At 48.6% G+C, this 26,796-nt stretch overlaps 1 protein-coding gene across 2 annotated transcripts in view; it reads right to left on the minus strand.

Moving 5' to 3' along the window:
• Nucleotides 1-6,111: 6,111 nt before the first annotated feature.
• Rab11fip1 (RAB11 family interacting protein 1) overlaps nt 6,112-26,796 on the minus strand; it is a 30,701-nt gene continuing 10,016 nt past the window's right edge. Inside the window, exons 2-6 of one of the 2 annotated variants that reach the window (XM_013144703.3) lie at nt 21,466-21,908; nt 19,609-20,377; nt 17,038-18,654; nt 16,147-16,255; nt 6,112-9,486 (exon numbers count right to left, since the gene is read on the minus strand). In XM_013144703.3, the coding sequence (XP_013000157.1) occupies nt 9,268-9,486; nt 16,147-16,255; nt 17,038-18,654; nt 19,609-20,377; nt 21,466-21,908 (3,157 nt within the window). In that variant the 3' untranslated portion in view covers nt 6,112-9,267. The remainder of the gene's footprint in view (nt 9,487-16,146; nt 16,256-17,037; nt 18,655-19,608; nt 20,378-21,465; nt 21,909-26,796) is intronic. The other variant, XM_003462883.5, reaches the window with a different exon arrangement.

Below are 26,796 nucleotides of genomic sequence, written 5' to 3' on the forward strand. Positions count from 1 at the left end.
AGGATTTATTTGCCTGGAAGATAAATAATAAACTAGACTTGCATGGGCACACAATATACCTTTAAGACATTTGTATGTCAGGCTGGGTGTTTAGCTCAGCTAGTGTAAAGTGCCTGCTTAGCAAATGCAAAGTCGTGAGTTGATCCCCGGTACCAAAAAAAAAAAAAAAAGACATTTGTGTGTTTAGCTAGTACTGTTCCACAAAGACAACATAATTAGCAGTGAAAGTACTGCTATGTTAGTGTGCAGAATGGCATCAGATTCATTTCTGATTTTGTGCATATCTTGAACCTAACTGCATTAAAGGAAAAAAAAAACAGAATTTTCCACAGCCTTGACATCCTGTGTTCTGGGCCATGACCCACTGTAAATTGAGAGAGCAGCTTTGCAACCCCTCTCCACCCAGCCTTGGGCTAGCAGGGCGTCTGTCCCAGTCACAAGCAGGCCCAGGAGCATCTTGCTCTCACACACTGCTGGGAAGAAAGCAAGATCCAGGGCCAGAAGCTGGCATACTCTGCTAAGCCGTGGGAGTCTGGGGCCTCCCCAGGTCTATGAAATCAGGACAGCCCATTATCCTCAGTGTCCTCTGTGCTGCTACGAACTCTTTGGAGGGTCATCATCATTTGTGATAGTGACTGTGGAATCGATGCCCCTCAGCTGAGTGCCCAAGACAGGCCAGGTCCGAGGCACAGGGAAGTGGAGGCTGAGGAGAAGGCTGCAGACACAGTCCAGTGTGCGAAGCTGCAGGATGTTTCCCAAGGAGACACTGGAGGCAGAGGTGCCGAAGGAGAGGACGGCCTGGCACCGGCAGGAGCTCTGCATCCGGCTCCCCTGGCATTTGCCTGCCTGCCTTTCCCTTTGCATGCAAGACTCTCTGAGAGAGACACTGTCCAGGGAGGGCTGGTGCTCTGTAAAACGCTGTGCATACCTGTTATGGGTGGGCCTATGGAAACACCAGGCAGACCAGATTCCCCAGAGGCACAGTCATTCTAGTCTAGAGCAAGGGTGGGGAGAGCTGGGCTCACCCCTGGCCCCAGCTTGTTTGACTGAACCTTGTGACTCTGCCTCAGTGTTGCTTTATGCTCCCAGTGTACTCTCTTATTGTTATACTAAACTACCCAAGGCTCATTCCTTACCACGGGACAGAGCTTGGCCAGGACTTCCTGCTGAGTCTAGGACCTTTCCTTACCTGTCCAGTGTTCCCTTCTGTACTGTCATTTCTGTTCTTCTGTTCACCTCTGTTCAAACACACACACACACACACACACACACACACACACACACACACACACACACACTTCCCCTCTCCTGGTCTGCGGATTAGTATGTTCCGTTTTGACAGGTGTGGAGATTTACACCTATACTCCCAGGGCTGGGAGGCTGAGGCAAGAGGACTGCTGCAAATTTGAGGCCAGCCTGGGCTACGTTGTGAGTCAAGGTAGTCTGGACCATAGAGTGAGACCCTTCCTCAAAAAAACAAAACAATACAAAGAAGTTCAGCTTCTTGAGCTCCTAGAAACCAGGGCACCAGTGATCATGCTCATGCTCCCCATTCCCTTCACCGAATTGGCTCCTAGCAGGAACACTGGTCCCTTGCCCAGAACTTCTCTCTTCAAGGAGCATGGGACTCGTCTGATTTATGGGAAGTCCTACGAGGGAACTGTGTTATATGGACTCCATTTCCCCTGCCTGTTCCAAATGTCTCCATCTGTGATTCCAAGCAAATCACAGGGACATTATCTTCTTGGCCCCCAAAGTGGTTCTGTACCAGGGGCTGGCTTGCTTTCTGTACATGGCTGGAGCAGATACTTTGCATTTTCAGTATCACAGACTGCTAAGTTAGTAAAAGGTGAAAGATTTATTCAATCTATAGAGAAACCATAATATTCAGACTGCTAAGTTAGGTAGGAATATAGATAATCAGGTAGGGCTGGGTCCTTAACGAGGTCAAGACAAAAGGTAAAGTAGTTGTAGCTGTGAAGATACATCAGAGGCCAGTCCTGCAGATAACAACAAAAGGACCAGACCTACATTCTTCCCTAGGAATGAGATAAGTGATTACACCTGGTCCAATAAAATCTAGATCGGCATTAGCAACCGCAGTGACCGCAATCCAGCCCCTACCTGAGAAACTCTTTTTTCTTTCCATACCCACTCTTTACATGACTTGGTGCCCCACTGGATCAGTATCATCTAAGCAGCTATACTCATACTCTTGTTGATCATAGCTGTAACCCACCTTGTACCCAGTTGACTGAGTCCATAAAACTTCCCCTGAGAAGTGGGGTCAGGAGCAACCCACATTCAGGCAGGAACTTTGGAACTCAGTAAATATTTCCTGCTCTTAACCTCAGTGGTTCCTAGAATTCATCCTTCCATTTTAGAGGACACGAACTCAGTGTATCAGACAACTAACAGGTTGGAGGTTATCATATTTGCCTCATATCACATTTGGAGGTCCTGACATCATTTCCTGTATCACCAGGACTCAAGCTTGTGTCTACTCCTCACCTCTGCACTTGCGATGTGAAAACTGCAAGCAGTGACACAAACAACAAGCCCAGCTCTGTTCAGTGAAGCTTGGTTTTTGCAGTCAGGGTTAAGCCTGAAGTGAGCATTTGATTTGCCAGGACGGAAGCAGCCTTCCCCCACATCTGTGAGAGCTGGAGAAGGACAACGAGGTTCAGATTCGAGTTTCATGTAATTCTCAGGTTGTTTGGTTTCCTGTGGTGAAAGAACGGGAGGAAAACAGGCCTTTATTGAGGGTATAGGACAGCTGCTTAAGAAACGCAGAGACCCTTCAAAAGCTTCAAGGGGGAGGAAAAAAAAAAAAGCCACGGGCTTTTTATTGGGAATTTAACAGTGGCGGAGCAAAGAGGGGACTGAATGACGTACTGGCAGCTGCTAGGAGGAGCCTTTGCGCATGCGTGAAAAGTGGGAGGTTTGAGTAGAGAGTTTGTGAAAGGAACACAAGGGGGCGCTGTCCAGCGCCAAAGGGATGCCATACATGAGGACGAATCTATTACAGGTGTGGCAGAATACGTGTTTACTAATTTTTTTCAATCATTAAATAAATGTTAAAATCACGTGGAAAACTGGAAAAACAGGAGACAGGTCATAGTTTGCTGAGCACTGTCTAGACCAGTGATTGAGAACCTTTTAGAACTCTCATGATACAAACAGGCCACTGTGGCCATAGCTTTGACACCCCTGCTCTGGACCTCAAAGACAGATAAAGCGATCCACTTCGTTTCTTCTTTCTTCCTCTTCCTTCGTGTGTGTGTGTGTGTGTGTGTGTGTGTGTGTGTGTGGTGCTGGGGATTGTGCCAAAGGCTTTGTGCATGCCAGGCAAGGGTCATACCATTGAGGTACACCCTGTCCCCGGCTTTTTTTTTCTTTTATGCAGGACTGAGAATCAAACCCAGGGCTTTGGTCTATGCCCCTGACCCCTTTTTATTTTAAGAATCTCCCTAAATTGCCCAGACTGGCCTCAAACTTTCAATTCTCCTCTCAGTCTCCTGAGTAGTTAGGATTATGGGCACATACCACCACGCCTGGATTTCCTGTCTTCTTTTTTAAAAGATGGGATCTCAATTTGTTGTTGCCTAGGCTGGCCATGAAGTCTTGGGTTCAGGTGATCCTGAGCCCAGCTTCTTCAGGTGCTTTACCTTCCCACATAGCAGGCTAAATCCTTATTATTTAGGTGTGACTTCAGCAAACTCAAGTTCTGAGGCTTTTCTGAGTCTCAGGTGCCTCATCTGTGTATGGAGACATTTCTCTAAACTGGTAAGAATTAGTAGTCTGTCACAGTTTAGCAAATCCTACTATTGCAAGACATGGGGCCTTCCTTTTGAAGTCAGGGTTCAGCCTGAAGTGCGCATTTGATTTGCAAAGATGGAAGCAGCCTTTCCTCAACTCTGTGAGAGTTATAGCTGTGTCCCAATAAAAAAGAAAAAGACAAAAAAACCCACAAAACTAAGGGGTGCTGGGCACCGGATCAGTGTGTTAAGAGACTAGGCTAGAGGGCTAGGACAGACTGTGAGGCAGACCCTTGCCTTGGTGGGTCACGGGAACAACCTCCGTACACAACCACTGCCTGTGGGTAGAGGGGTGGACGGAGTGCCCTCTGAACAAGTGCTTGCCCTGCCCAGAGGCAGTTGCCATTATGACCCAAGCCAGAAGGACCTAGTTCATCTGTGTAGCTACCTCAGCTCTTTGTATGATAAGGGGCTGTCAGCTGGGAGACAGTCACTCTCGGTCATGGTTGCAGACTGTGGACCTTTGCAGATAATTTATCAGCAACAATTTATCAACATGGAGGTAGGTTCAAAACAAGATGTACTGTGATTCTTAGAGTTCCATCGCTCAGACAAAAACACCCAAGATAATCAAACTTCAAAAAAAGGAAGTTATTTGTGTTCATGGTTTCAGAGCTATCATTCCATGGTTGTTGGCTCCACTGTGTGTGGCCCATGGAAAGGCAGCACACACCATGGCTGCAGTGTGTAGCAGAGCAGAGTGGCCCCTCTCACAGGGTCCAGGAGGCCAATACCCGCTTCCGGGCCACACCTCAGTGACCTAACGTCCCACTAAGCCCCACCTCCCAGAGGCTGCACCGTCTTCCTAGTGCCATAGGCCTTTAGCATAATGGCCTTTGGGGAACATTTCAGATCCAGACAGTCCTCTGTTTCCTTTTTTCAGCCCGCCAGTTTGTTTGAGAGGGAAAAAGTCCTAGGTCAGGTCAAAGTAACAGTGGTTCATTCATGAGGTGGGGAGATTACCATTTTTCACTTTCTTGTTGAAGAACAAGAAACGTTAACAAATTATGTTACCTAGAAAAATCTACAGACCAAGCAAGTGGACAGGAGAGTGGAGAGAAACAGTGTCTACTGTGTTTCCAGAATGGACCACACGGGGCCTGTAGATCACCACCAGGATGGCCAGGATGGACTGGAACTTGCTGACCCAATGGACTTTTGGGGGCTTGACTTCCTTGAGCTCAGAATGCTCAAGAGTTTCCTCTTTCAGTGTTGCTCAGATACCCAGTCACAATTTCCCTTATTTTCTTTTCTTCTCCCAAAGCTTTTGGGAGAAGCTTTAACCCAGCTGTAATTAGCAGCTGGATTAAAGGAACTCAAAATAAGAGTAACTTGGGCCCCCCTTGTGTTGGGGCTTGAAACCACAGTAGGCTACCCGTGTGGCAAACCTCAGGAACCAGGCTGAGAGAACTCTGAAAGCAAGAGAATGAACTCAGTGAGCTGGTGTCATTTGTGGAAATTAAATTTCCTCCTTAAGGATTCTTCTAGAAGCCTTTCTGTCAAACCTAGGGGGGGGGGCTTTGAGTTTTAAGAGAAACTGCCTTAGGGTGGGGCTGTAGCTTGCATGAAACCCTGCTGGGTTTCCATCCCAGCAGAGACAGAAGAGCTCTTTTCGGACCCCTTGTTTTGGTGATCCCACTATGTCTAGTTGGGGTAACCAGGTACTTCCCTACATCCAGGGAGACTCCATGGGGTGATCTTTGTCTCACCAAGAGGAGCAACATCTGCTCCATTTCTAGAAGCCAGAGTTTCAGGGTGAAGTCAGTGAGCCACACACCATGCTTGGGATGCTCCCCTCACTGGACGGGCTGGGCCTCTTGGAGAGAGGAGGACAGAAGACCCCTTTTCCTGCCCTCGTAATTTGTGTTCAGCTACCTGGACCCAGGACCTGCTTTTGAACTCAGTACCAACTCAACCTGTGCCCCACAGTGCAGACTGCATTCTTTGGGAAGCCCGTGTGTAGGGGGAAGGAGACCAGGGAGGCGTCCACATCCAAAGGCTCAGACAATAGCAGCACCAGGTGCATAGGAACAGGTGGGCCCCACAGCTCCTATGCTGTCTGTCTGATAAGTGCCATGGTCTCTCAGGATGAGGTGAGACCTGTACACAGGGACGGGAGGGAAATGTTCTGCCCTCGGAGGAAGAAATGGCCTCTGGAGAAGGTGGCAGCAGCAGGCACCCAAGAATCAGACCCTCGTGGGAAGAGAAACCAGTCACACACACCACCCCAAGACAGGCTTTCCGGCGAGATGGAGAAACCTTCTATGCCCACACAGAAGCACACACACAAACCTTTCGAAGGTAGTACCATTTTATTTAGTGTTATAGAAAAATTTAGGCTACTTCTTAAAAACAAAAACCAGAGAAATTCAAAACCCCCAAGTCACAAAGCAGAAAACAGTAATTCCGTAATATAAAAATGCCTTCGACCACAGGAAGGGGAAAGTCAATTTAGCAACTTACATAGTAAATATGCAGAATCCAGAGCTGAGGTTGGTATGGATACCAAACGTTAAGTTCCCCATCTAAGGCAACTGACTTTTCAGCTTGAGGGATAGATACTTAATCAGCACTCCTTAAAAAAGAAGACTGGGGGTGGGGTGGGTGTAGCACAGTACAGAGGCCCTGAAGAGGAAACAAAAAGGTCAACTGGGGGAAGGGACTCAGGCTCAGGGAGGGAAGACTCCAAATAATTTAACAATGACAGGTCTCTGGCCTTCCATACAGTGTGCATCTGCTGTTGGGGTGCTGAATTCCCCCAGGTAGCACAGCTGGAAAGCGCAGGGCTATACCGCGCTCCTGTGGGCGTGTGCACACGGTCCCATCTCCAGGCCCAGTTTCTGAGCATGGAAAAGGACGGGGCTGCTTGCTCCTAGTGTCTGCTACCTCAGTGTGGCCCACGCAGTGTACACAGGGGACGGAGGGACACCTAGCAAAGCCTGCAGAAGGAGGCAATTAGAAACAGTGTGCATGCATGAAGTTCTTTGGTGTTTAATCTGATGGTTCTCCCAAGTTAGGGGCACAATCTCTGAAGGCAATGAGACAAGGCCAAGAAAGGCTAAGAAACGTGCTGTTCCCAGAGCCCCCTGCTGGCCCGTCAGCTGGTTTGGCATCTGCAGCAGGGCTGGGCATTGAGGTCTTCAGGCAGGTGCCAGGCACAGGAGCTTCCCAGCTCTGCCTCACCAACCTCTGCTCAGGCCAACAGTGGACTAAAGCCTCACTCAAGTCCACTCCCCCCCTCCAAATGCAGTCGTCAAGGACGGTCCCTAGCTGAATGACCTTCAAATTATCTACTTTGCGAGGGACAGGAATGCTATGAACTGAACTGTTTTCCAGTAGTGGTGGGAGCCAGACGCCCCTGAAATAAACTGTCCTTCATTCTCTGGAGTTCCCAAGTGATAGTTTAGGGCACAGGAAGTCACTCTTCACCCTGACTTCCCTCCCCAAGGCCCACAGAGTTCAGCATCCAAGGCCTGGTGCCTGGAGGCTCCAGAGCTGCACACCAACTCTTTGAAGGAAGAGTGCCACTCACAGCACACCTGCCCACCGCACACTTGGGTTATCACAGTACAAATACGCTTCTATCAAGTAAAAAATAGATTCGGAACAAATATATATACATGTCCATTTTCAGAGTTCAAGTGGAGACATAGCTTTCTTTGGAGGCATGTCTGTAATTCTTACTGCACTACAAAAATACAAGTCATCTGAGCAGTTTACAGTGGCCCCCACTACTTCAGGAGAGAATTAAGTAAAATAGCTGTGGGTCCTTCAGAACTGACCAGGTAGGTTACAATATTGCCCTTCAGATTAAAGTGCTCCAGTACAGACAAGGCTGCGGCCAGCTCGGCCCAGAAAAGGGACTCTGCTGCCCGCTGTTCTGCTTTTACCCTCCAGGTAACAAGGACACACAGAGAAGGGGTTCTGGGTTAATAAATGCCACCATCTCACCCCACCATGCTATTACAACCCGGGGAAGAGATGAGCAACACTGGGAGATGACCACAGAGAAATTCCCCGAGAGTGAAATGGTGCTGTTAGTTAAGAAAGGGGCAGGTACTTCCGCTTAAAAAATATGTGTAGCATCCTTTTCAAATTACAGTGGTCCAAAAATAAGTATCATCTTCTCGCTTGGCATAATCTGGCAGGGACAAGCCCAGGCCTCCCATGTGTAAGGGGTGCTCTGCGTGAGCCCCAGCCTTGCTCTTCCTGAGTTTCTAACAAGGAGGGGAAGAGGCTTGAGTCTGTTCATGAAGCAGCTGTTGAAAAGCTGAGGCATTCCTGTTTTCTACTGGATTCTCAATTTTATTAACCACAATGAAGCCTTCACTACAACTTCTCGTGCATCCTGGACACAACCTGAGTTTCTCTGTGGCAGCGACAGGCAGCATTCAGAGGACAAGTTACATGAGGTCCCTCAGGATCCAAGCCCGTGATTCCTCCTGGCCAACAAAATTAAAGGATTTTTCTGGTTTGTTTAGTTTTCATTTGCAGTGCCAGGGATGCAACCTTGGGCTCACATATGCCGAATCCCAGGCCAGCTTTCTGTATCTCCAGGAGTCAGTGGCTTTGCCCCCTCTACAGTCTGGCCAAGGAGAGGCACAGGTGGAAAGGCCACAGGCATCCTTCTAAAGATGTCTCAGGCTAGCACTGTGAGAGCCTGGACCACTCAGGTCCTTATCAAGGCACTGAAGAGACTGGTCCAGCCGGCAGGGATCCTGCTGTCATGAAAGGGGGGACATTGCCAAACTTCCCTCGGCCAAGGGACGTGACTTTCTAAGCCACATCTACCTTGTGCACCTTCAGGGGAAAAGCTCTAGAGAGAACACATGGTAACCCTAACACAAAGACCAAGTTTGTTTAGAAGCTAAGACACATGCTCAGAAGTTTTCCCTAAATGACTCTGAGCTACTCAAAGAATAAAGACAAAAGAACCAGCTCTGAGAAGCCTGGAAAGCTCAGATGGTATAAAAATCCAGAAGTTGCAGCAGCCAAAACACCTGAGCCACTCAAAGGCCAGGGGAGTTCGAGTATCACAGCACCACCACATGGCCCATGGCCCATGGCCCTACACTGTAGTCCAGGCCCTAGACTTGAGGATACCTGTCTGCAAAATCCCACACTGAAGAAAGACAGTCCCTGGGTTCAGAGGCACTACTGGATCTGCTGCCATCTGAACCTCTGGCTCAGGGGCAGATCTTATGACAGAGTCTCCTGTGGGCATAAAATATTTACAACCTAGTTAAAGGCACAGTGGCATTTAAAAATAAAACCCTGGGAATGTACAGTACAAAATGCATTGTAATAATTAACCTGGCTTAGGCTGGTGGAATTGGCTCCTGAGAGATAACACGCAGGAGAGATGGTGATCTGGGCCTGTTGGCCGGATGTCAGCACAGCAAGTCCTTGATCCGGAGAGCAGGTGGGCACAGCCAGCCCTGTGTTCCCATTACATCTTGCCTGCTCTTTTGCCAGCCTGAGCTGGGATGCGGAGAATGTTGGGGGTCTCCTCCATGACCCTGACGAGCAGGTTGTCGATGTAGTCCTCCAGCTCGCGGACCTGAAACTCTTTCTTGCTGATGGTCTCCTTCTGTTTGAGGACCAACTGGATAAGCTCCTCATGGGTCAGCTGGGCATAGGCAAAGGCAGGGTCTGAGGGGCTGTATTTCTGTGGGGAGGAGAAAATGGGATTAAAAAATCAGCGTGGAAGACAAATATCTGAAAGGAACACATGAAGAGGAAACATTAGTGATCTGAGTCTCTTGGAAATCTACTTTCAAGGCAGGGTGAGAACAGACTGCTGACTGATGAAATTTCTGTGAGGAGCCACAGTAAGTGTGCTAAGCTTTTCAGCTGGTTTCTCCAGTTTTTTTTTTTTATTAGTACATGTGTGCAGTACATACTGATTACATTTACTGTGGGGAACAAATACCTATACATAAGATCCTGTGGAACTGCAAGCCAGAGCTGGGAATATAGCTCAGCAGCGCAGCACCTGCCTGGCAAACATGAGATCCTGAGTTCCATTCCTGGAATCCTCCCCCACCCAAAAAAAGGAAACGCAAAGCCAGGGGCTGGGCATGAAGCTCCGTGGTGGAGCACTAGCCCAGCATGTGCGAAGCCCTGGGTTCAATTCACGTAATACTGTCTTTCAGTATTACAAAAGACAAAGAGGAAAGAAAAACCAGATGTGGCCGACAGGTTGAAGACCTCTGCACATAACTCGGGTTTGAGGTTTCAAGAAACACAATCTGAGCTGGGGATGCAGCCCAGTGGAGGGTGTGACAGACCCAGCGTTCAAACCCCAGCACTGCAAACAAACAAAATAAAAATTGCATTACGTTCGCATTGTGGTGTGCACTTGTAGTGAGCACGCACGGCTCCTCTATGTACACTAGAGGCTCTCGAGACAGGGGCAGCACTGAGATGGAGACAAGCCCCAAGCTAGGACAGAGCTGGTGCAGGACGGCACTCACCTGCCAACACAACAGCGCACTGTTCCTGCTGCCGCCTACACTATGTGGTGTGATCAAAATAACGGGGAAGACTTACATTTTTTAAAACCTACAGTAAAAGGCACAATGCCATTAATCTCTCTTAAAACATACTCCCCTCCCTTTTAGTGGCTCACAATTAACCCATCACACTCGACACTTTCTGCAGCAGGGCTGGAGTCTTTTGTAAGTGTCTTCAGGTGCACTGCTGTGGCTGTTTCCAGGTCCTGACTCAATTCAAAACGTTTACCTTTCATTCTGACTTGGGAAAGGCCAGAAATTGCACAGTGCTGGATCTGGTGATGAGGTGGATGAGGACGCACTGCAGTGTATCTTACAAGCCTGCCTTTCAGCTGGATGACACTCGGAATCAGAATTCATTGTGTTTTTGATCACACACTCACAAAAGAAGGCTTCTAGAACTGTTTCAGAAAGTGGCAAGAGCGAGAGATTGTGTCTGAAGCAAGCGGGGAGATTTTGAGGGAGACTAATGGCAACATGTCTTTAACATAATTATTTTTTATAAAACTTAAACACTCAGGGCTGGGGATTTAGCTCAGCAGCATAAGCACCTGCCTTGCAAGCAGGCAGTCGTGAATTCGATCCCCGGTACTGATTTAAAAAAAAAATTTAAACACTCACTGTGCATTTTGATGACATTACATATGCTCTGGTGATTGAGCTAACACAGTGACAACTCAAGGATCTCACCTGAAGTCATATTATCCTTGCAGACTATGTACAATCAAATCAAGTGCCACTAGGCCACATCTCTAAATGGCAGCCAGCTAGGGCACACAGTGACCTTCTCAGAGCTGAGTACCCCCCTCCTGCAAGGGTGGTGCCCTAGACTGTGGTTTTTAACCAGCACTTACAGTCTGGTACGACAAGAATCCAACTGTAAGCTCAAGAGGCCTGGACCATAAGGAAACAAAAGATAAAGGTTAAATAAGAAGTTAACATGCTGTACTGAGTCTCCAGAAAGGAATAAAGAGTGACTTTTCTGGTAATCTGAGGCTCAGAAGATTTGCAAGTTAAAAGGAACAACATCTAACAGAAACTGCAAGATGATTTTGACCAAAGAACTCTGAAGCTAAGTTTTATTGTCCTGAGGGTCCAACAGTTTTGCTGACTACAGAAGGATAAGAGACTTCATGTTCCAAGAAGCAGATAAGTTGAGGGCAAAAGCAACATTCACTGCTCAACAGTCAGGACAGAAGCCTCTGGCCCGACAGGGAAGCAAAGCTTCTACTCAGGAACCAGGAATCCCTCACGTCACCTCCCCTCCTGGCTGTGGACAGAAGCTCGACAATCCCCACGCCAGCTCAGAAGCACACACTGGCACCTTCACAGACGGTGTGGGTTTGTACCCAACTCGGACTGTGTAACACAGCTGGGATGGTGGATGACTTCTCCCCAACCAGCTCTCCCTTAAGCACCTCCTATACTTTTTTTAACTTGTTGAAAAAAAGCATACATTCACAGGGTACCTCCTCTGGGCCCCACTGTTTTCCTGTGCATTAGGTAAGCAGCTCTGCCACTGAGCCACACTCCTAACCCAGTCACCCGATGACTTGTGAGACGAGATTCCAATCAGAAGCTACATGTGTGGGAGATTATGGACAGGGATTGTACAACACAAATGTAACCACACTGTCAAACCATACGTTAAAGGCAGGAAACATTCTGTGTATTGTACCACAGGAAGAGTCTGGCCAGTGCCAAGTCCTGAGTTTGAACCCTCGTACTAAAAAGCCACACATACAAAAACAAAAACAAAAAATAAAAAACCACGCAGAGTCGGATATAGTAATACATATCTTATAATTCTAGCACTCTGTACAGCTGAGGCAGGAAGACTGCAAGTTAAAGCCCAGCATGGGCAACTTAGCCTCCTAACACCACTGTCTCAAAATTAAAAAAGAAATAATAATACTATAATGATTGGGATTGTAGTTCAGTGCCAAGGCCCCGGGTTCAATCCTGAGTATCACCAAAAAATCTAAAATGAAAGTGAAACAAAAATGTATAAGCCTAAATATTTGGTGATATCTCTAAATATTTGCTTATGAGAAATACTTCAATTGAAGACACATTCTTACTTAAAAGTATTTCATACAAATGTCAAGCAGACACTCAACTTGCATTCTATAATCAAGGGGGAAATAATATATATGGATTTTGAAATCATTAGATCTGCATGGTATGATTAAAACGTACAATAATTCAGCCTTACAGAAAGTAATCAAAGGACACAGAAAGGAAATAGCACAGAGAAAATACCGATGAATGCAAGAAAAAAGGGTACCCACCAGCACAGGTTTCCTACCAGGATTTTCTGTTTGTTTTGTTTTGAGACAGTTCAGGCTAGCTTTAAACTCACTATGTAGCCCAAACTGACCTTGAACTCACGGGGATCCTCCTGCCTTGGCCTCCCACATCCAGCAATTACAGGCGTGTGCGACCACGTCCAGCTTTGCTGTTGTTGTTGTTGTTGATTTGAGACAGGGTCCTGCTGTGTACTTCCAGCCAGCCTTGAATTTACTAGGTAGCCTAGGCTGGCCTTGAATTTGCAGCAATCCTCCTATCTCGGCCTCCCTGGTTTTAGAATTACAGGCGTGTGTCACCACAGCCGGCTGACCAGGATTTTTACACTGGACTTTTCCTTTTCATAGTAGCAATGACAAACATTTAAAATGTGGGTCAAATGTTTCCATGTAACAGAAGATTTTGAGTCTAGTTGGCTGTACTATTTTAAAACATTAAGTGTTCAAGCCACCTGAGTAAATAATGCACTCCTACTTATAAATGATCCATGCAGAATTGAGGTCCTAAAATAATAGCCGCCGGGGAAAGATTTCACTGGTGACCATCAGGCCAACGTGCATCACTTTAGCTATGCAGTCTCTTTCCCTAACCTCTTATTACACAGCATTCCAAAGAGCACTTATTTTTGTAAGTACAGTTTCATGCACAGTACAAAAACATTATTGTACAGCAGGTCCATAGCAGAGTCTCTGGGAACTTTCCACGCTTACTCATAGTGGTGACTGGGAAGATCCAGGACCAAGAGACCCATAGCAGCCAGGAGAGGGGCCACAGTGGGTTTACTTACCGAGACAGAATAGGGTGTCTTTGTTTTGAGCAAGTTATTCTTTTTTTTTTTTTTTGGTCTTTTTCCTTTTTATTGGTACCGGGGATCGAACTAACGACTGCCTGCTTACAAGGCAGGCGCCTATGCTGCTGAGCTAAATCCCCAGCCCCTCCAAGTTATTCTCTTAATCAGTTCCAGGAGACAAGGCTCTTATTACATGAGCTTCAAAGAGAAAACAGAAGGGGTTCAAGGGTCTCCGAAACTCCCCCCAAAAGAGGTGTTTATATTTTTTCCAAAGAAACAGAAAACCCAAGAGAGCCACAAAGCCTTCCATTGGAGAAGGCAGAGGGACAAATCCTGCGAGGGGATGCTGGTTTCCATTACTGTCACGTTCCTGCTGTCCTTCTGCCCCGTTTTCTGGAAAATTCTGTTAACTCCCAGCAGATAGAACTGCTGCTAACACTTGTAACCAAGACACAGGAGCTGGAGAGCCACACCCATGGACTAACAGGAAGTGCAGATTTTTAGGCAAGGCTGAAAGGTAGGAGGTCCACAGTGACAGGATGGCTGTGACATGATGCGTGTCACTGACCCTGCTAACGTGTTCTAGAGGGGGACAGGGCAGGGGCACTACCTGACAGTGACCTGTTCACAGCCTCCTTTAGCTACCGTTACTCAGGATGCAGCCTGAGCCTCCAGCAGATTTCACCCAAGTACCCTGGCGTGCTGAAGCAGAGCGAGTCATAATCACAGGGCCCAGCGCTTTCTAAACACCTGCAGGACATGGCGCAATGCAGAGAGCCCTTGCTGTGCTCAGCCCTAGGTTCAACCTGCGGCGCCGAACAAAAGATGCTTTCAGAAGTGACAGCGGCACAAGTGAAACTTCTTAAGAACTGAAAACTAGTCAGATGTGGTTGTACATGGCTGTCATCCCTGACACTCAGGAGGCTGGGACAGGACGATCACAGCCCAGGAAATTTAGAGACTCAGTGAGACCCTGTCTCAAAAGAGAGAGAGAGAAAGACAGACAGACAGACAGAGAGAGACAGAGAGAGAGAGAGATGCAGCTCAGTGGTAGAGAACCCTTGGGTTTAATACCCTGTATAAAGAAAGAAAGAAAGAAAGAAAGAAAGAAAGAAAGAAAGAAAGAACAAACAGAAAAGGGAACTATTCCAGAATATAGGAAAAAGACAAGACAACCAAATGCAAGGAGTGATCTCTAATTGGCTCCTAGACAAGAAAAGCAGCAGCAATCACTAAGCAAGGGCACTAGGGACAGCTGGTGACATGGACAAAGGTGCTGCAGATGAGAAAACACTGTTACAGAAATGACAAAGCCATGGCGGTACATGTCTGTAATCCCTAACTTGGGAGGCTGAGGCAGGAGGATCACTGCGTGTTTGGAGCCAGCCTGGGCTACATAGAGTTTAAGACCAATTTGAACTGCATAGTGAGACCCTGTCTTCTACAAATGATAAATTTCTAGATTTTGTTTCACTTTGTTTTTGAGATACACGTAGCCCAGGCTGGCCCTGAATTTACTATGCAGCCCACCAGCCCTGAATTCATTCCAATTCTTCTGCTTTAGTCTCCTGAGTACTGGGACAACAGGCTTTTGCAACCATCCCCAGTATGTACAAATTGAGTATTCTGGGGGTGTTTTTTTTTTTTCCCTGTGTTGGGGCTGGAACTCAGAGCTTCACATTTTCAGGACAAGCATTCTACCACCAAGCTATATCGCCAACCCTACATACAGATTTTGACCAATGTTTTTATTCTTAAGAATTAAGTCCCTGATTGACGTGCTTTGAAATTTTGTTGTTCTTTTTTTTCTTTCTTTTTATCCCTGAATAAAATGGATTTTTTAAAAAAGGGATTAAGGACGTTAAGTGGGGGAGGGGCACGATGCACACAATTTTCTTTCAAATGTTTCCAAAAAAATTCCACGTGTGCCTGTGTATGAGATACCCAGGCAGTGGGGAGCAGGAGGCAAGGACAAAGATGGGACAAGTGAATGGGGGTGCAGGGTTTACAGGAGCCCTTTGTGTTACTGTTGCAACTTTTTTATGTTTGACGTTATTTAAAATGACAAAACAAAAGGTATCTCTGTAATAATTAAAATTCAAGAATTTTACATTGTTGCCTAAAGATAAAAGGGAATCATGAGAAAAAGCAGTCTGACTTGAGTTGCCCAGCTGGGTGAAGTTCTTCTCATTAAGAAGAATTCTGTGGGCTCCGGATGCTGCTGCTCAGGGGTATAGCGCTTGCCCGGCGTGTGCAGAGTTCTGAGCTCAACTCCAGACCCCCAAAATAAAAATTAAACATAAAATAAAAAGTACCAGTGTTAATCTTGTTCCTTGAGACACAAAAAATTTCACCAATATCTAAATAACTATAAGGAAAACAGTAATTACCCATCCAGCAGGAAGACCCCAGAGCCAGCAAACACAGGGTCAAGTAACTACAGGCATTGCCTGCTGCCTAAGGGTGGACACGATGGTGACTTCTGCCCTGGCTTAGACCTTGGGCCTTGTCACTTGCTAGGCAAGTGCTTTGAACTTTTTTTGTTTTGTTTTTTGAAGCAGTTTGGCTACGTTGCCCAGACTGGTCTCAAACTCATGGTGAGGCTTTCTGTCTCAGCCTCCTAAGTAGCTGAGGCCATGGGAACACTCCACAAGGATTCCAGACACGAGTCCTTCACAGGACTGTGGCCGATCTGCCGGCTTCTCAGGACACTTACCTTTATCATGGGATCGTTGGTCACGTGCTCACTGATGATGGTGGCAGTTCCCAAGCTGGAGTTAGCAATCTTAATGGCCGTGCTGTTCATTGGCTTCACAGGTTGAAGTCTGAAAAGAAGGGGAAAAGGGATCCTTAAGGCCTTCTGTAACCACAGAACTCAGACACAGCCTTTCTCAACTAAGGCAGCCTGAGGAAGGCGGGGGAGGAGACGGGAGCTATGTTCATGTCTCCAGCCCAACACATGCTGCGACATCCCAGGGCCAGCAGAACTGAAAGCAGACAGAACCAGGCAGCATCTGCAAGCAGCAAAGCTCATCCTTGGCCAGGTCTCCTGACATTGCTACGAGACCCTCAGCCTTGGCATGAATATCAGCAGAACACAAAGGACAGCCTCTAAGTGCTGGGGGTAAAGCTCAGCGGTAGAGCACTTGCCCAGTATGTGTGAGGCCCTGGGTTCAATCCCTAGCACTGTAAGAATAAGGAAGAGAGACAATCTGTTATTCTTAGAGGGAAGCACAGCTGAAGACTCTTCTGGGGAACTCTGCAGAGCCTCCTGTGCCTCGGCGGGTAAAGAAAGCTCAGAGAAAACAGGCCAGGGTGCTCACCCCGCCATCCCGACAGGAAGTTCTGGATCTCAGCCGGTTCCTGAGACTTTGGGACACAGTATTTGTACTGTGTTTCTACCACTAGAGTGCTCCAAAGCCAGCCGCAGCCCAGCCCCTGAGTTGTCTCTCTGAAGACTGCAACTGTGTTCCTGCTGCCAGCACAACGGGGTGGGGAGACAGCCCTAAAGTAGGACAGGCAGGTTCTAACCTCAAGGCCTGTGTGTAGCTCAAAAGCCATGAGGCCTGCAGGTAGACGCAAAGAGGGGACATCGTCCATCTCTCACCTGTGCTTGGCTGCCCCAGCTCCAGGGCCTGGCCGGGCAGAGACTGGATGGGCCTCTGAGGGTGGGACCCAGGCCTGAAGAAGCGGCTTCTTCTTGCCAAAATTTTCAACTCTACTGGAGGAGCCCTCTGCAGCTGCTTTTTTTGGAGACTCTGCTGTCCTGGTGTGGTGAGCATCAATGTGTGGAGCAACAGGGACAGAGCATGCGGCAGGAAAGGTCTCAGAGAGCGGGGTACTGGGTACGGGAAAGCAAGGGCGACCCAGACCCCCGTCCACCTCCGATCCCTCCTCCTCGTCTCGGCTCGCACTCCTGCCGGGGTGCACAGCGGCCTCCTGCGCAGGAGGAGCCAAAGGGGCCTGAGGCTTGTGGTCCAACAGGCTCTTGGCAGGCGTCACCTGCTCCGGCTGATCCACTCTTTCATCGTCTGATGCCACCTCAGGGATGGAGGGAAGGGTCAAGTTCATATCAGCCGCAAGGGGAAGCATCACCTCAGAGGTGCAGGGAGAGCCGCTTAAGGGCTCGGCCAGCGAGGCTTCCTGGTCATCACAGGCCTTGTCCCGTAGCTGAGCTGCAAGTGCATCAGCATCCTCAGATCTGAAGAGTGGGGTGTGCCTTGCCGAGCTCGCTTTGCTTGTGGGGGCTCCTGAGGAACGTCCCATGGGAAAGGAGCCCACGCAGCTGCCCTCTGTGGGTACCGCTGCAGTGATGGGTTCCCTCTCGGCATTCTTCGCACCAGATGTGCATCCTGCAGAGGCTCCTGCAAGTGCCAGCTCCTGGGGGTGACTTCTGTCCTCGATCCCCAGTCTGGTGGGTCTCTCCACTTCTCCCATAGAGAGCTGCTCAGAAAATGACACGCGCTTCCGGCCCTTCTCCTGGCCCTGGCCGCCATGCAGGTTCATCTCTGCCTGCCTCTGCCACTGGGCGTCTGGTTCACCTGCTGGGAGGGACGCTGCCCTGCTCCCCACAGAAGGCCCAGGCTGGCCCTCCTGGTCTGTGGACCCCACCGTGGCTGGCTCCCCACTGGAGCCTGTAATTCTGCCACCGCCCAACAAGAGCGCAGATGACCCCTTGAGGGTCTCTTTGTCTGAGAGGGTGCAGCCTTGTTTCAGAGGGGGAGCCTCCCAAAGTGCCTCTTCTGGCTGTCCCAACTCGGGCTGCTGTAAGACAGAGCTTCCTAGCTCTGTGGGACCAGCATTCTCGCCTGGGCCCACCTCGCGGGTCTTCTCCCCAGGAGGACTTGCTGTCCTTTTCACTGGGGCCTGGGACTCTTCGTAAAGGGATCCCAGGGCAGAAGAACCAGCACCCAGGCCTGGCGTTAAACTCTCCTTTTGCAAGTCTGCTTGGAGGAGCGAAGCCATTTCTTCAGAACTGGCCTGGCCCTGGCCTGAGGGGGGCCAGTGTCCAATCGGGGTGGAGGTGGAAATGGGCGCTGCTACCGGAGAGGGAAGAGAGGAGCAGACAGAAGGACTTTCAGAAGATTGGGGCTCGGAATCACGCCCTGACTCAGCAGGGCCAGGGGCCTGACCAGAACCAGAAGCAAGAGCTGAGAGAGACAGAGCAGAGTCGGGGGAACAAGGAAGCCTGGCTTTGGGCTGGGCCTCTGAAGACACTTCCAGTCTGCAAAAAGCACAAAATAAAATCTGCAGGTCAGTTGCAGATGCATCATGAAAGACAAACATGTAAAAAAAAAATAAAGTCCTCCAAGGGAGAGAATGTTGTAAAATCTGGGATGGTGTCTTATAAAGCTAAAGGAACCCAGGACCTTGCAGGCTGTAAGTACATACTCTACCTGAGCTACACCTCTAGCCCCTAAAACAGACACTTGTATCACCGAGCACACCTACCGCAAAGGCCTGCTGCAAGAGGAACAGGGAGATCCAGGGAAAGCAGCTGCCCACAGTTCCTTTTGGTGACTGACACAGAGCCCTAGCACTTGATTTGCAGGGCACAAAGTATCTAAAGTTCAAAGTATTATAAGACATAGCCCAAGGAAACAGGGACAGATTTGGAAGAAACTGAGTGTCTGCATATTTATACACGTGATCAAAGTAAATAGAATCTCAAAACAAAATTCCCTCCCCTCCATATCACAGAAATGTTGAGTATGAATGTGAATCATGCAGAAAAGTAAAAGCCCTCCAGGTGCAAGTGGGCAGAGAAAACATGCAGACAAGAGGCACAGGCAACCAGGCAGGCAGGTGGGTCTCCAGTGTCAGCAGATGCCAAGTTGAGAGGAAGAGAGACAGCGCCTTCCCCAAAGGCTGAAACTGACACTGAACACGCACAGTTCTGCACACTGTGCAACCCCAACCCCACTCCCAGATCAAGGCTCAGACTGTGCCACAAACCACTGTGTTTCACCAGGATCTGGATGGCTCGCTGAGAAGGACAAAACCAAGCAGAGGCCTGGGGCTGTGGACACCTCTGCCCTTTCTGCAGGCAGGTCAACAGGTGGCAGGGATGGGACTAAAACAGGTGACAGCCTAGCACACCTGTGTCACATGTGGCAACATCATGGCACGGGCCACACTGAGTGGAGGGGGGGCCTGTGTGACAAGGGCCAGGACTCACCGAGGCTTGACAGCTTTGGTCTGCGTAGGCCTCACAGAAGGAGCAGGCGGCTTTGGTTCAGACTTGGGCTCAGGTCCAGCTTTTGGTTCTGAAATCTGCACATCTTCAAAGGGATTCAGAGAATGACCCCCGTGGGAGGCATCGGTTGCGGTGTCTCTCTCAGTGCCTCTCTGCAGGACTTCTTCCTGCGGTGGGGCTTCTGATGTCACGCCTTCCTTCTCCCACCCTGGGACACTCGCTGTGTGCTCACGATCGCTGCCCTTGGCCACCTCCTTCTTTCCCGTCACCAGAGAAAGCAAGGCAGACTTCTTGCCCTCCTGCTTCTTGCTGTCCTTGGTTTCTCTTGCAGCCTCTGAGTTCCCTGGTGTGGTGCCTTCCCAAGTGTCACCGCTGGCCAGGGGTCGGTAGGACGGCAGGGTCATGGACTTCAGTGAGTCCTTGGTGGAGGCGTCAGCAGACAGGCTGCCCCCCTCCCCTGGCTCCTTCCAAGGCTTGCCAGCCAGGTTTTCGGTGGAGGAGAAGGCAGGCTTCTTCCTGAAGCCCAGGGGCGAGGGGGACGAGGCCGGGCTGCTGTCTTTGGTCTCACTCCGGGGCTCAGGCTGCTCCACATACACGTGGTTCCCATTGATGCAGACGTTAGAGCGGGAAAGGCTGTCGGTCTTGGCCCGCAGGCCCCCAAGAAAGGAGAGGCCTTCCTTCCTGGGGAGGCTGAAGTTGATCTGGTTGAGCTGCTTGGCGTCTGCACTTGCTGTTCTCCTGTGGGATGCAACTAGGAAGAAAAAGCAAAGAGCAGAAAGAGGAGAGTTAAACTGGGAGGCTGGAGTGAGGCTCCGAGCTACAGCACTAGCCTTGCTTCCCCCAAGCCCTGGATCCCAGCCCTGGCGCCAGAAAGGAGGGGACAGAAAGGAAGGGAAGGGAGGAAGGGCAAAGCAAAGGAAGAGAGGAGGCAGAGAACACACAGTTTTCAGGCAGGGACAGGGTCATTTGTCAACAATCTTCCCAGCTGAGGGGAGGGTGCTGCTGGCCCCTATCAGGTAGAGCTCAGGAGTGTGGCCAAGCTCCTGCAATACACAGGACGGTCCCCACGGCAAGGAAGAGTCTGGCCACGCTCAACAGCGCTGAGGCTGGGGAATCCTGCATGAAACCCATGATACAGCAACAGAAACCTGGCACTAAGAGATACAGATCTGACCACTGAGACTGAAGCTCAAGCCGGGGTGGCTGTTACCCCCCACTTGGAAGGCTGAGACAGGAGGATCAGACGTTTGAGTCCCACTTGGGCAACTTAGTGAGACTCTGAAAAAATTAAAACAAAGCACTGTGGATGTAGCTCAAGTGTGAGGGCTCTGGGTTCATCCCAGATATCACACGCAAACACACACACAAATAAAGAGGAGATAAATTTCAGAATAGACAATTCAGGGTTAAGGGAACTGGGTTCCTTAGCGTCCATTAGGGGCATACCCATGAGCTAAGGAATATCACTGAAGATCAATAAACGGAACTCAAACTGATGAGTATCAGAGTTACAACAAGGTTCTATGGCTTTATCCGAGACAGACAGAGACAAAGAGACACTTAGATGCACTTATTTTTTTTAGCTTGAATCCTTATACTAATGCACATCAGTCCCATAGCCAGACACCTCAGAAAGGGCATCTTGGAAACCAAGGGATCAGAGGTACAGAAGGCATCCAAGCCAAGATCACTATGCCCACCAGCACCACCACCACCTCTGCAGCAGAGTTAAAATCTTTCTCTAAAGGCCTGTCTGTCATCTCTCACTTATGAGAGTATGAGAGTATGGCAGGGTAAGTTGAGGAAGAGCAGCCACATGAAGAGGTGGTCAGCACTCACTGTCCGAGGCAGAGGAGGAGGACTCATCCTTGTCGTCGTCCCCCCACGAGGACCGGAAGTCTCCTGGCTGGAGCACCACTTTGTCTGGCTTTGAAGTCGGCAGGACAGACATGGACTGGGAAAGTGGCGTTTTCTGCAAATTCGACTTGGAAAACAAGGTCTTGACCTTTGATTTCTTTTTCTTGTCTTTTGAGAAAGACTCATCGTCACTGTCAACTGAGAGTGTTGAGCTGGGGACGATGGCTGACGCTGTGTCCAACGCGCCATCCTTGTTCTTTCCCTTGATCTTGTCCTTCAGCTTTCCAAACGGGTTGCGGGACTTGTCCTTCACGGACAAGTCAAACATGCTGGCCGTCATGTTGTTCCTCATGAACTGGATGTCCACCTCTATTTCCCCGCGGGGCTTTTCTTTCTTTCCTGGCTTGGATTTCAAAGTGTACCACCTGAAAAGACAGGCCAACTGTTACGTTGGGTTCTCAAGCCCTGTCAGCTGGCTGCCCTCCCTGCTGCTCAGACAGATGCACCCCTGGCTTTCTCTAGGGGAGCAGAAGTGGCAGGGGATGAGGGCAGAACTTGCTGTTCATCCGTCCATCCATCCCTCCATCCATATACAGGTATGGGAAACTGAACGTATTTTTATTTGAGATTTGTTTTCCCTATGCACAAGATAAAGGTATAATCTAGTGTACTTAGTGTATAGTCTTTTTTAATTTTTTTTTTTTTTTTGCAGTGGCTGAACCCAGAGCTTCAATCACACCATCCAACATGCATTACTACTGAGCTACACTCCCTACCTTTCTAATCATCTAAAATCCTGATCCAAGCTGGACATAGCAGTGCCCCTCTGTAATCCCAGCACCTTGGAAAGCTAAGCAGGAGATTTGCAATTTGAGTCCAGACTGGGCAATCCAGTGTCTTACTGAGATTCTGTCCCAAAAAATTAACAAAGGGCTGGAGATGCAGGTTCGTGTAAAGATGCTGGGTTCAATCCCCAGTACAGTATTTCTAAAAATCCTCATCTTGTGAAGAGCTATTTCTAAAAATAAACAGTTGGGAGCTAGGTATGGTGGTGCATGCCTGTAGTTCCACCTGCTTCAGAATAATTCACACCCAGAAGTTGGAGACTAGCCTAGGCAACATAATGAGGCCTTGTCTCTACATAAGAAAATAAACATTTAAATCACTTCTGGTGACAGTTTCCCTCAATAAGGTGGCAAAGGTCATAAAGAGAAGCTAGAAAGGTAGTGTACAGCTGGGCATGGTGGTACATGCCTGTAATCCCAGGACTCGGGAGGCTGAGGCAGGAGGGTTACAGTGAGTTCCAGGCCAGCCTGGGCTACATAGTCAATTCAAGGCCAGCCTGCACTATAAGGTGAGACCCTGTCTCAAAAACAAACAAAAATAAATACATAAAAAACAAAAAGGTGACATGTACATTTATAAACAAATCTCAGAGAAAATCATGAGTTTAGAGAAAAGAATAATGTCTGCCAATGAGTAACAGAAAGCACAAAATGGAGTTTAAAGAGAAAAGCATGGAGTAGAGTCATCAAATGAACACACTATCTGATTTCCCTTATGTGAGGCGCCTGGGGCACCAAGTTCATCTGTGGTGCTGCGGGAGGGGACGGGGGAGCTAATGTTGAAGGCTCTGAGCTCTGGTCCGAGTTGGAAAAATGAACAGTTTCTGCTTAATGGACAGCAGTGTGGCCAAACGGTCCTGTGAACAGATGTAGGTAACACTGCAGGAGGGCAGGCTCAAGACAGTCAGATGGCAAGCACAGGGCTTGCTGGTAACCCACTTCCTAGCTCGGCAAGGCCCTGGCTCTGACCCCAGCCCCTGCAGAGAGATGGGGGCACACACGCAAAAACATTTACACTTTGTAGTACATATATTTCACCACAAGTTTTAAAAATGAGAAACTGAAAAGAAGGCCTTCTTCTCTGGCTTAATAATCAACAAAAGACTATTTCAAATATCATCCAAGTATTTCTCGGGGTCATCTGCAAACTACTTCAAGATGGGGCGAAGGACGTGGAACTGATCCTGCTCCACAGGCTGACCAACCTCCGCAGAAAGAAACCTGCTTAGTGTTCCCCGTCCACCCGGGACCCCTCTCCTCCGAGTGACCGTGAGGGCACAGACAACCCTGAACACCTGCCCACGGAACCCACACATAGATGCTCTTTCCAGTGACCTAGTTAACGGCTGTGGGCTGAGTACGACTTCCGCTTCCACCCAAGCCGCAGCCTCCCCCATTTGGCTTCTGTCCAGAGAAAGGGGCAGAGTGAAGCAGAACCCTAAACCTGAACGGCACCCAGGGCACAGCTGGCAGTGCGTGCACTTAGAAACCACAGCTGGCCTCATGAGAGTGGCAGGCAGTGGACACTATGTCCATTTTACCAACAGGGCAGAAGTGAAGTCACTGCTGCGAGGACCTACCGCTCTTAAGAGTCCAGCTAGCATCCTAACTCAACTCTGCGTTTCCCCAACACGCCTTTTCTTCCCCTGCTGCCAAGCTCCTGCTTTAAACTCTGCTAATTCATCTTCAGCAGACTATCTTGTGTAATCACACAGAAAGAGAGGAGGCCTCACACTTAAAAAACCACCACCCGCTCCTGCTCCTGCTCCTGCTCCTCCTCCTCCTCCTGCTCCTCCTCCTCCTCCTCCTCCACCTCCTCCTCCTCCTCCTCCTCCTCCTCCACTTCCTCCTCCTCGTCATTTCAGCGGTGGGAATGGAACCCAGGATCCTGTGGTGTGCCAGGTCACTGAACCGCACCCCAGTCTGCACACCTCTAACCAAATGCCCCCAAATAAGAGGCAACTCAGCATAGTTTGCCACTAATCATGAATTATAAGATTACAAAAAGCCCAGCACATGAAGTCACCAAGGGCTTAAGTGGATTAACAAAATACAGCCAAGATCTGATGAAATGCTGTGGGCTTCCAGTCTGCACTTTTAGAACTTAGTTTTTAAAGCCACCATTGATAGATGAAGGGCTGTTGAAAGGTGGAAGCTGGCAGCCAATTTTGCCCTTGCCAAGCCAGGTAGCTTTTTCTCTATACTTTTCTTTTGTGGTGACTGAGCCCAAGGCCTATGCTCTTTTTTTATTTCTTGACAGACTCTAAGTCGATAAACTGTGCATGCTGGGCTCCAGGCTGGATCCTTCTGCCACAGACTCCCAGCACACGGGCATTACCTGTGGGCAGCATCTTCCTCTGCCACTCTTTTTCTGTTTACTGAGCTGAGGTGGTACTGAGTTGCCCAGGCTGGCCTCAGCTACCCTGTAGAGTGGCTGGGATACCAGGCGTGGGCCACAGGGCTGGCGTGTCTTTCTTTCCAGTACATTTCCCTGGACCTGGCCTGGAATACTCTGCATATTTGTCATTTAGATGTCCAGAGGATTACTCGTCCTTTTCTCCCCTGAAGGTCATGTGGTAAACGGTAACCTTGGTGACGAAGGCTGTTTGGCTTCTGTAAATATCAACCACAGGCACCTGAAAAGGAGAAGTCACCAGAGCCCAGGCCAGGAGGCTCCTGCCTGCAGCGGTGAGCAGCTGCCTAGCCTTCCGCCAAGAGAAAGAGCAGTGGTTGGGCTTTCTCTACAGCCCTTCACACAGCCTGTTTATTAGCCCTCCCTGGGGACACAAAACCCCAAAGGCCTTCAAAGAATGCCACTTGACCATTCCTGGAACCAGCCTTCTCCTCTCAAGTGTTTATTTTGAGCAAACTTACAGCCAACCCCAGAATCCTCCCCAGGGTTGGTTATTACCTGATGGCCAGGCAGGCACGAAATACCACTAGAAGGTGCAAACAGAAACTGCACCAGTGGTTCCTGCTGCTTATTTTCACAAGCAAACCTAAAACTAAACACCTGGTACCAAGAGCAGCCAGGAGACTACGTTAAGGATGTTAAAAATGGACTGGGAATCATGGACATACCAGCACATTTTCAGAGTTTTAAAAAAAAAAATCTGTCCGATCTTATTAAAGTTGCCAAGAGCCAGGTGTGGTGGCACATACCTGTAGTCCCAACAGTCAGTGGTTGAAGCAGGAGAATCTCCACAAGTTTAAGGCCAACCTGAATTGCATAGTGAGACCCTGACTCAAAAAAATAAAATAGCTGGACATGGTGGCACACACCGGTAATCCTAGCACTTGGGAAGCTGAGGCAGGAGGACTGCTGTGACAGCTACACCCTGTCTCCAAAAACAAAGGAACAGTCACGGAGGAGGGGAAACCATGAATTGTTTCTTATCCTTAAGGACTTTATCCTTAAATTAAAAAACAGGATAAGCAAGGGATATTTGACACAAACATAATTAGAAGAGATGAGTAAAACAGTCCATCAATGTCTACGCTATGAAATCCCAAAGTCCAACAAACATGGAGTAGGTTTCAATATTTAATAATTATTCCATTTTCCAGTGTTTCTCTGCCCGGGTTTCTTAGTCCACTTAATTCCTGTCCTCGCAGAAGCAGTTTGTGGATAACAGCACTGTGGCTGTACACCTGGGACAGCAGCCTGGGTGTGTTCCAGATTATCTTTCACAGAAAGCTCACATTATCTTAGAAATCAGGGTTGGGTTCACTTTTCTAGTCCAAAGGCCAGGATGCAGAAAGAAAGCCATAACCCCAGGCAGCAAGTTTATTTTTAAACCCATAATCTGAAAAATTTAACTATTAAAAAAAATCAGGGCTAGAGCTATAACTCGTGGCACAGCACCTGCCTGGCAAGTGTGAGGTTGTGAGTTTTGATTCCTGCTACAAAAAAACAACAACAACAACAAAAAAAACAAAAAACAAAAAAAAAAACAACCCAAATGTTTCTTTCAAAAGCAAACAACTGTTTTTACTTATAATTAAAACTCAGTCCTTCGAACATTAAAAGGCTCTCCAAATATGTCAGAAGGAACATTAAATTATATAAAATTTTGTTTGTTTGGTGCTGGGGACTGAACCCAAGGCCGTGTGCATGCCAGCGAGTACTCCACCACCCAATTCCACCCCAGCCTGCCTCTAAACTGGTCCTCCGGCTCCTGCCTCACAGCCCTTGGGTCTCCTAAAGATCACCACGCCAGTGGAGCTACACACTGGGCACATGCCAGCAAAGATGTGTACTACCCAGAAACTCCCTTCCATTGTTTGTTTGGGTGTTTTGTCTAACATAGTAAGATAATAGTTAAAGATACATTTAAAAGTTATTTATCTGTCCTAGACTTTCAGAAGGCTGGTTTAGGAAGGGGAATAGTTAACTAAGGAGAGGTGAGGACGACGCTGGCATCTGCGTTTACATGAGGGAGCTGTACACAGGATGCAGAACTGGCTG

Source organism: Cavia porcellus, unplaced genomic scaffold, assembly GCF_034190915.1.
Source record: "Cavia porcellus strain 051 isolate PalLab524CR breed Dunkin Hartley unplaced genomic scaffold, mCavPor4.1 scaffold_29, whole genome shotgun sequence".
NCBI lineage: Eukaryota > Metazoa > Chordata > Mammalia > Rodentia > Caviidae > Cavia > Cavia porcellus.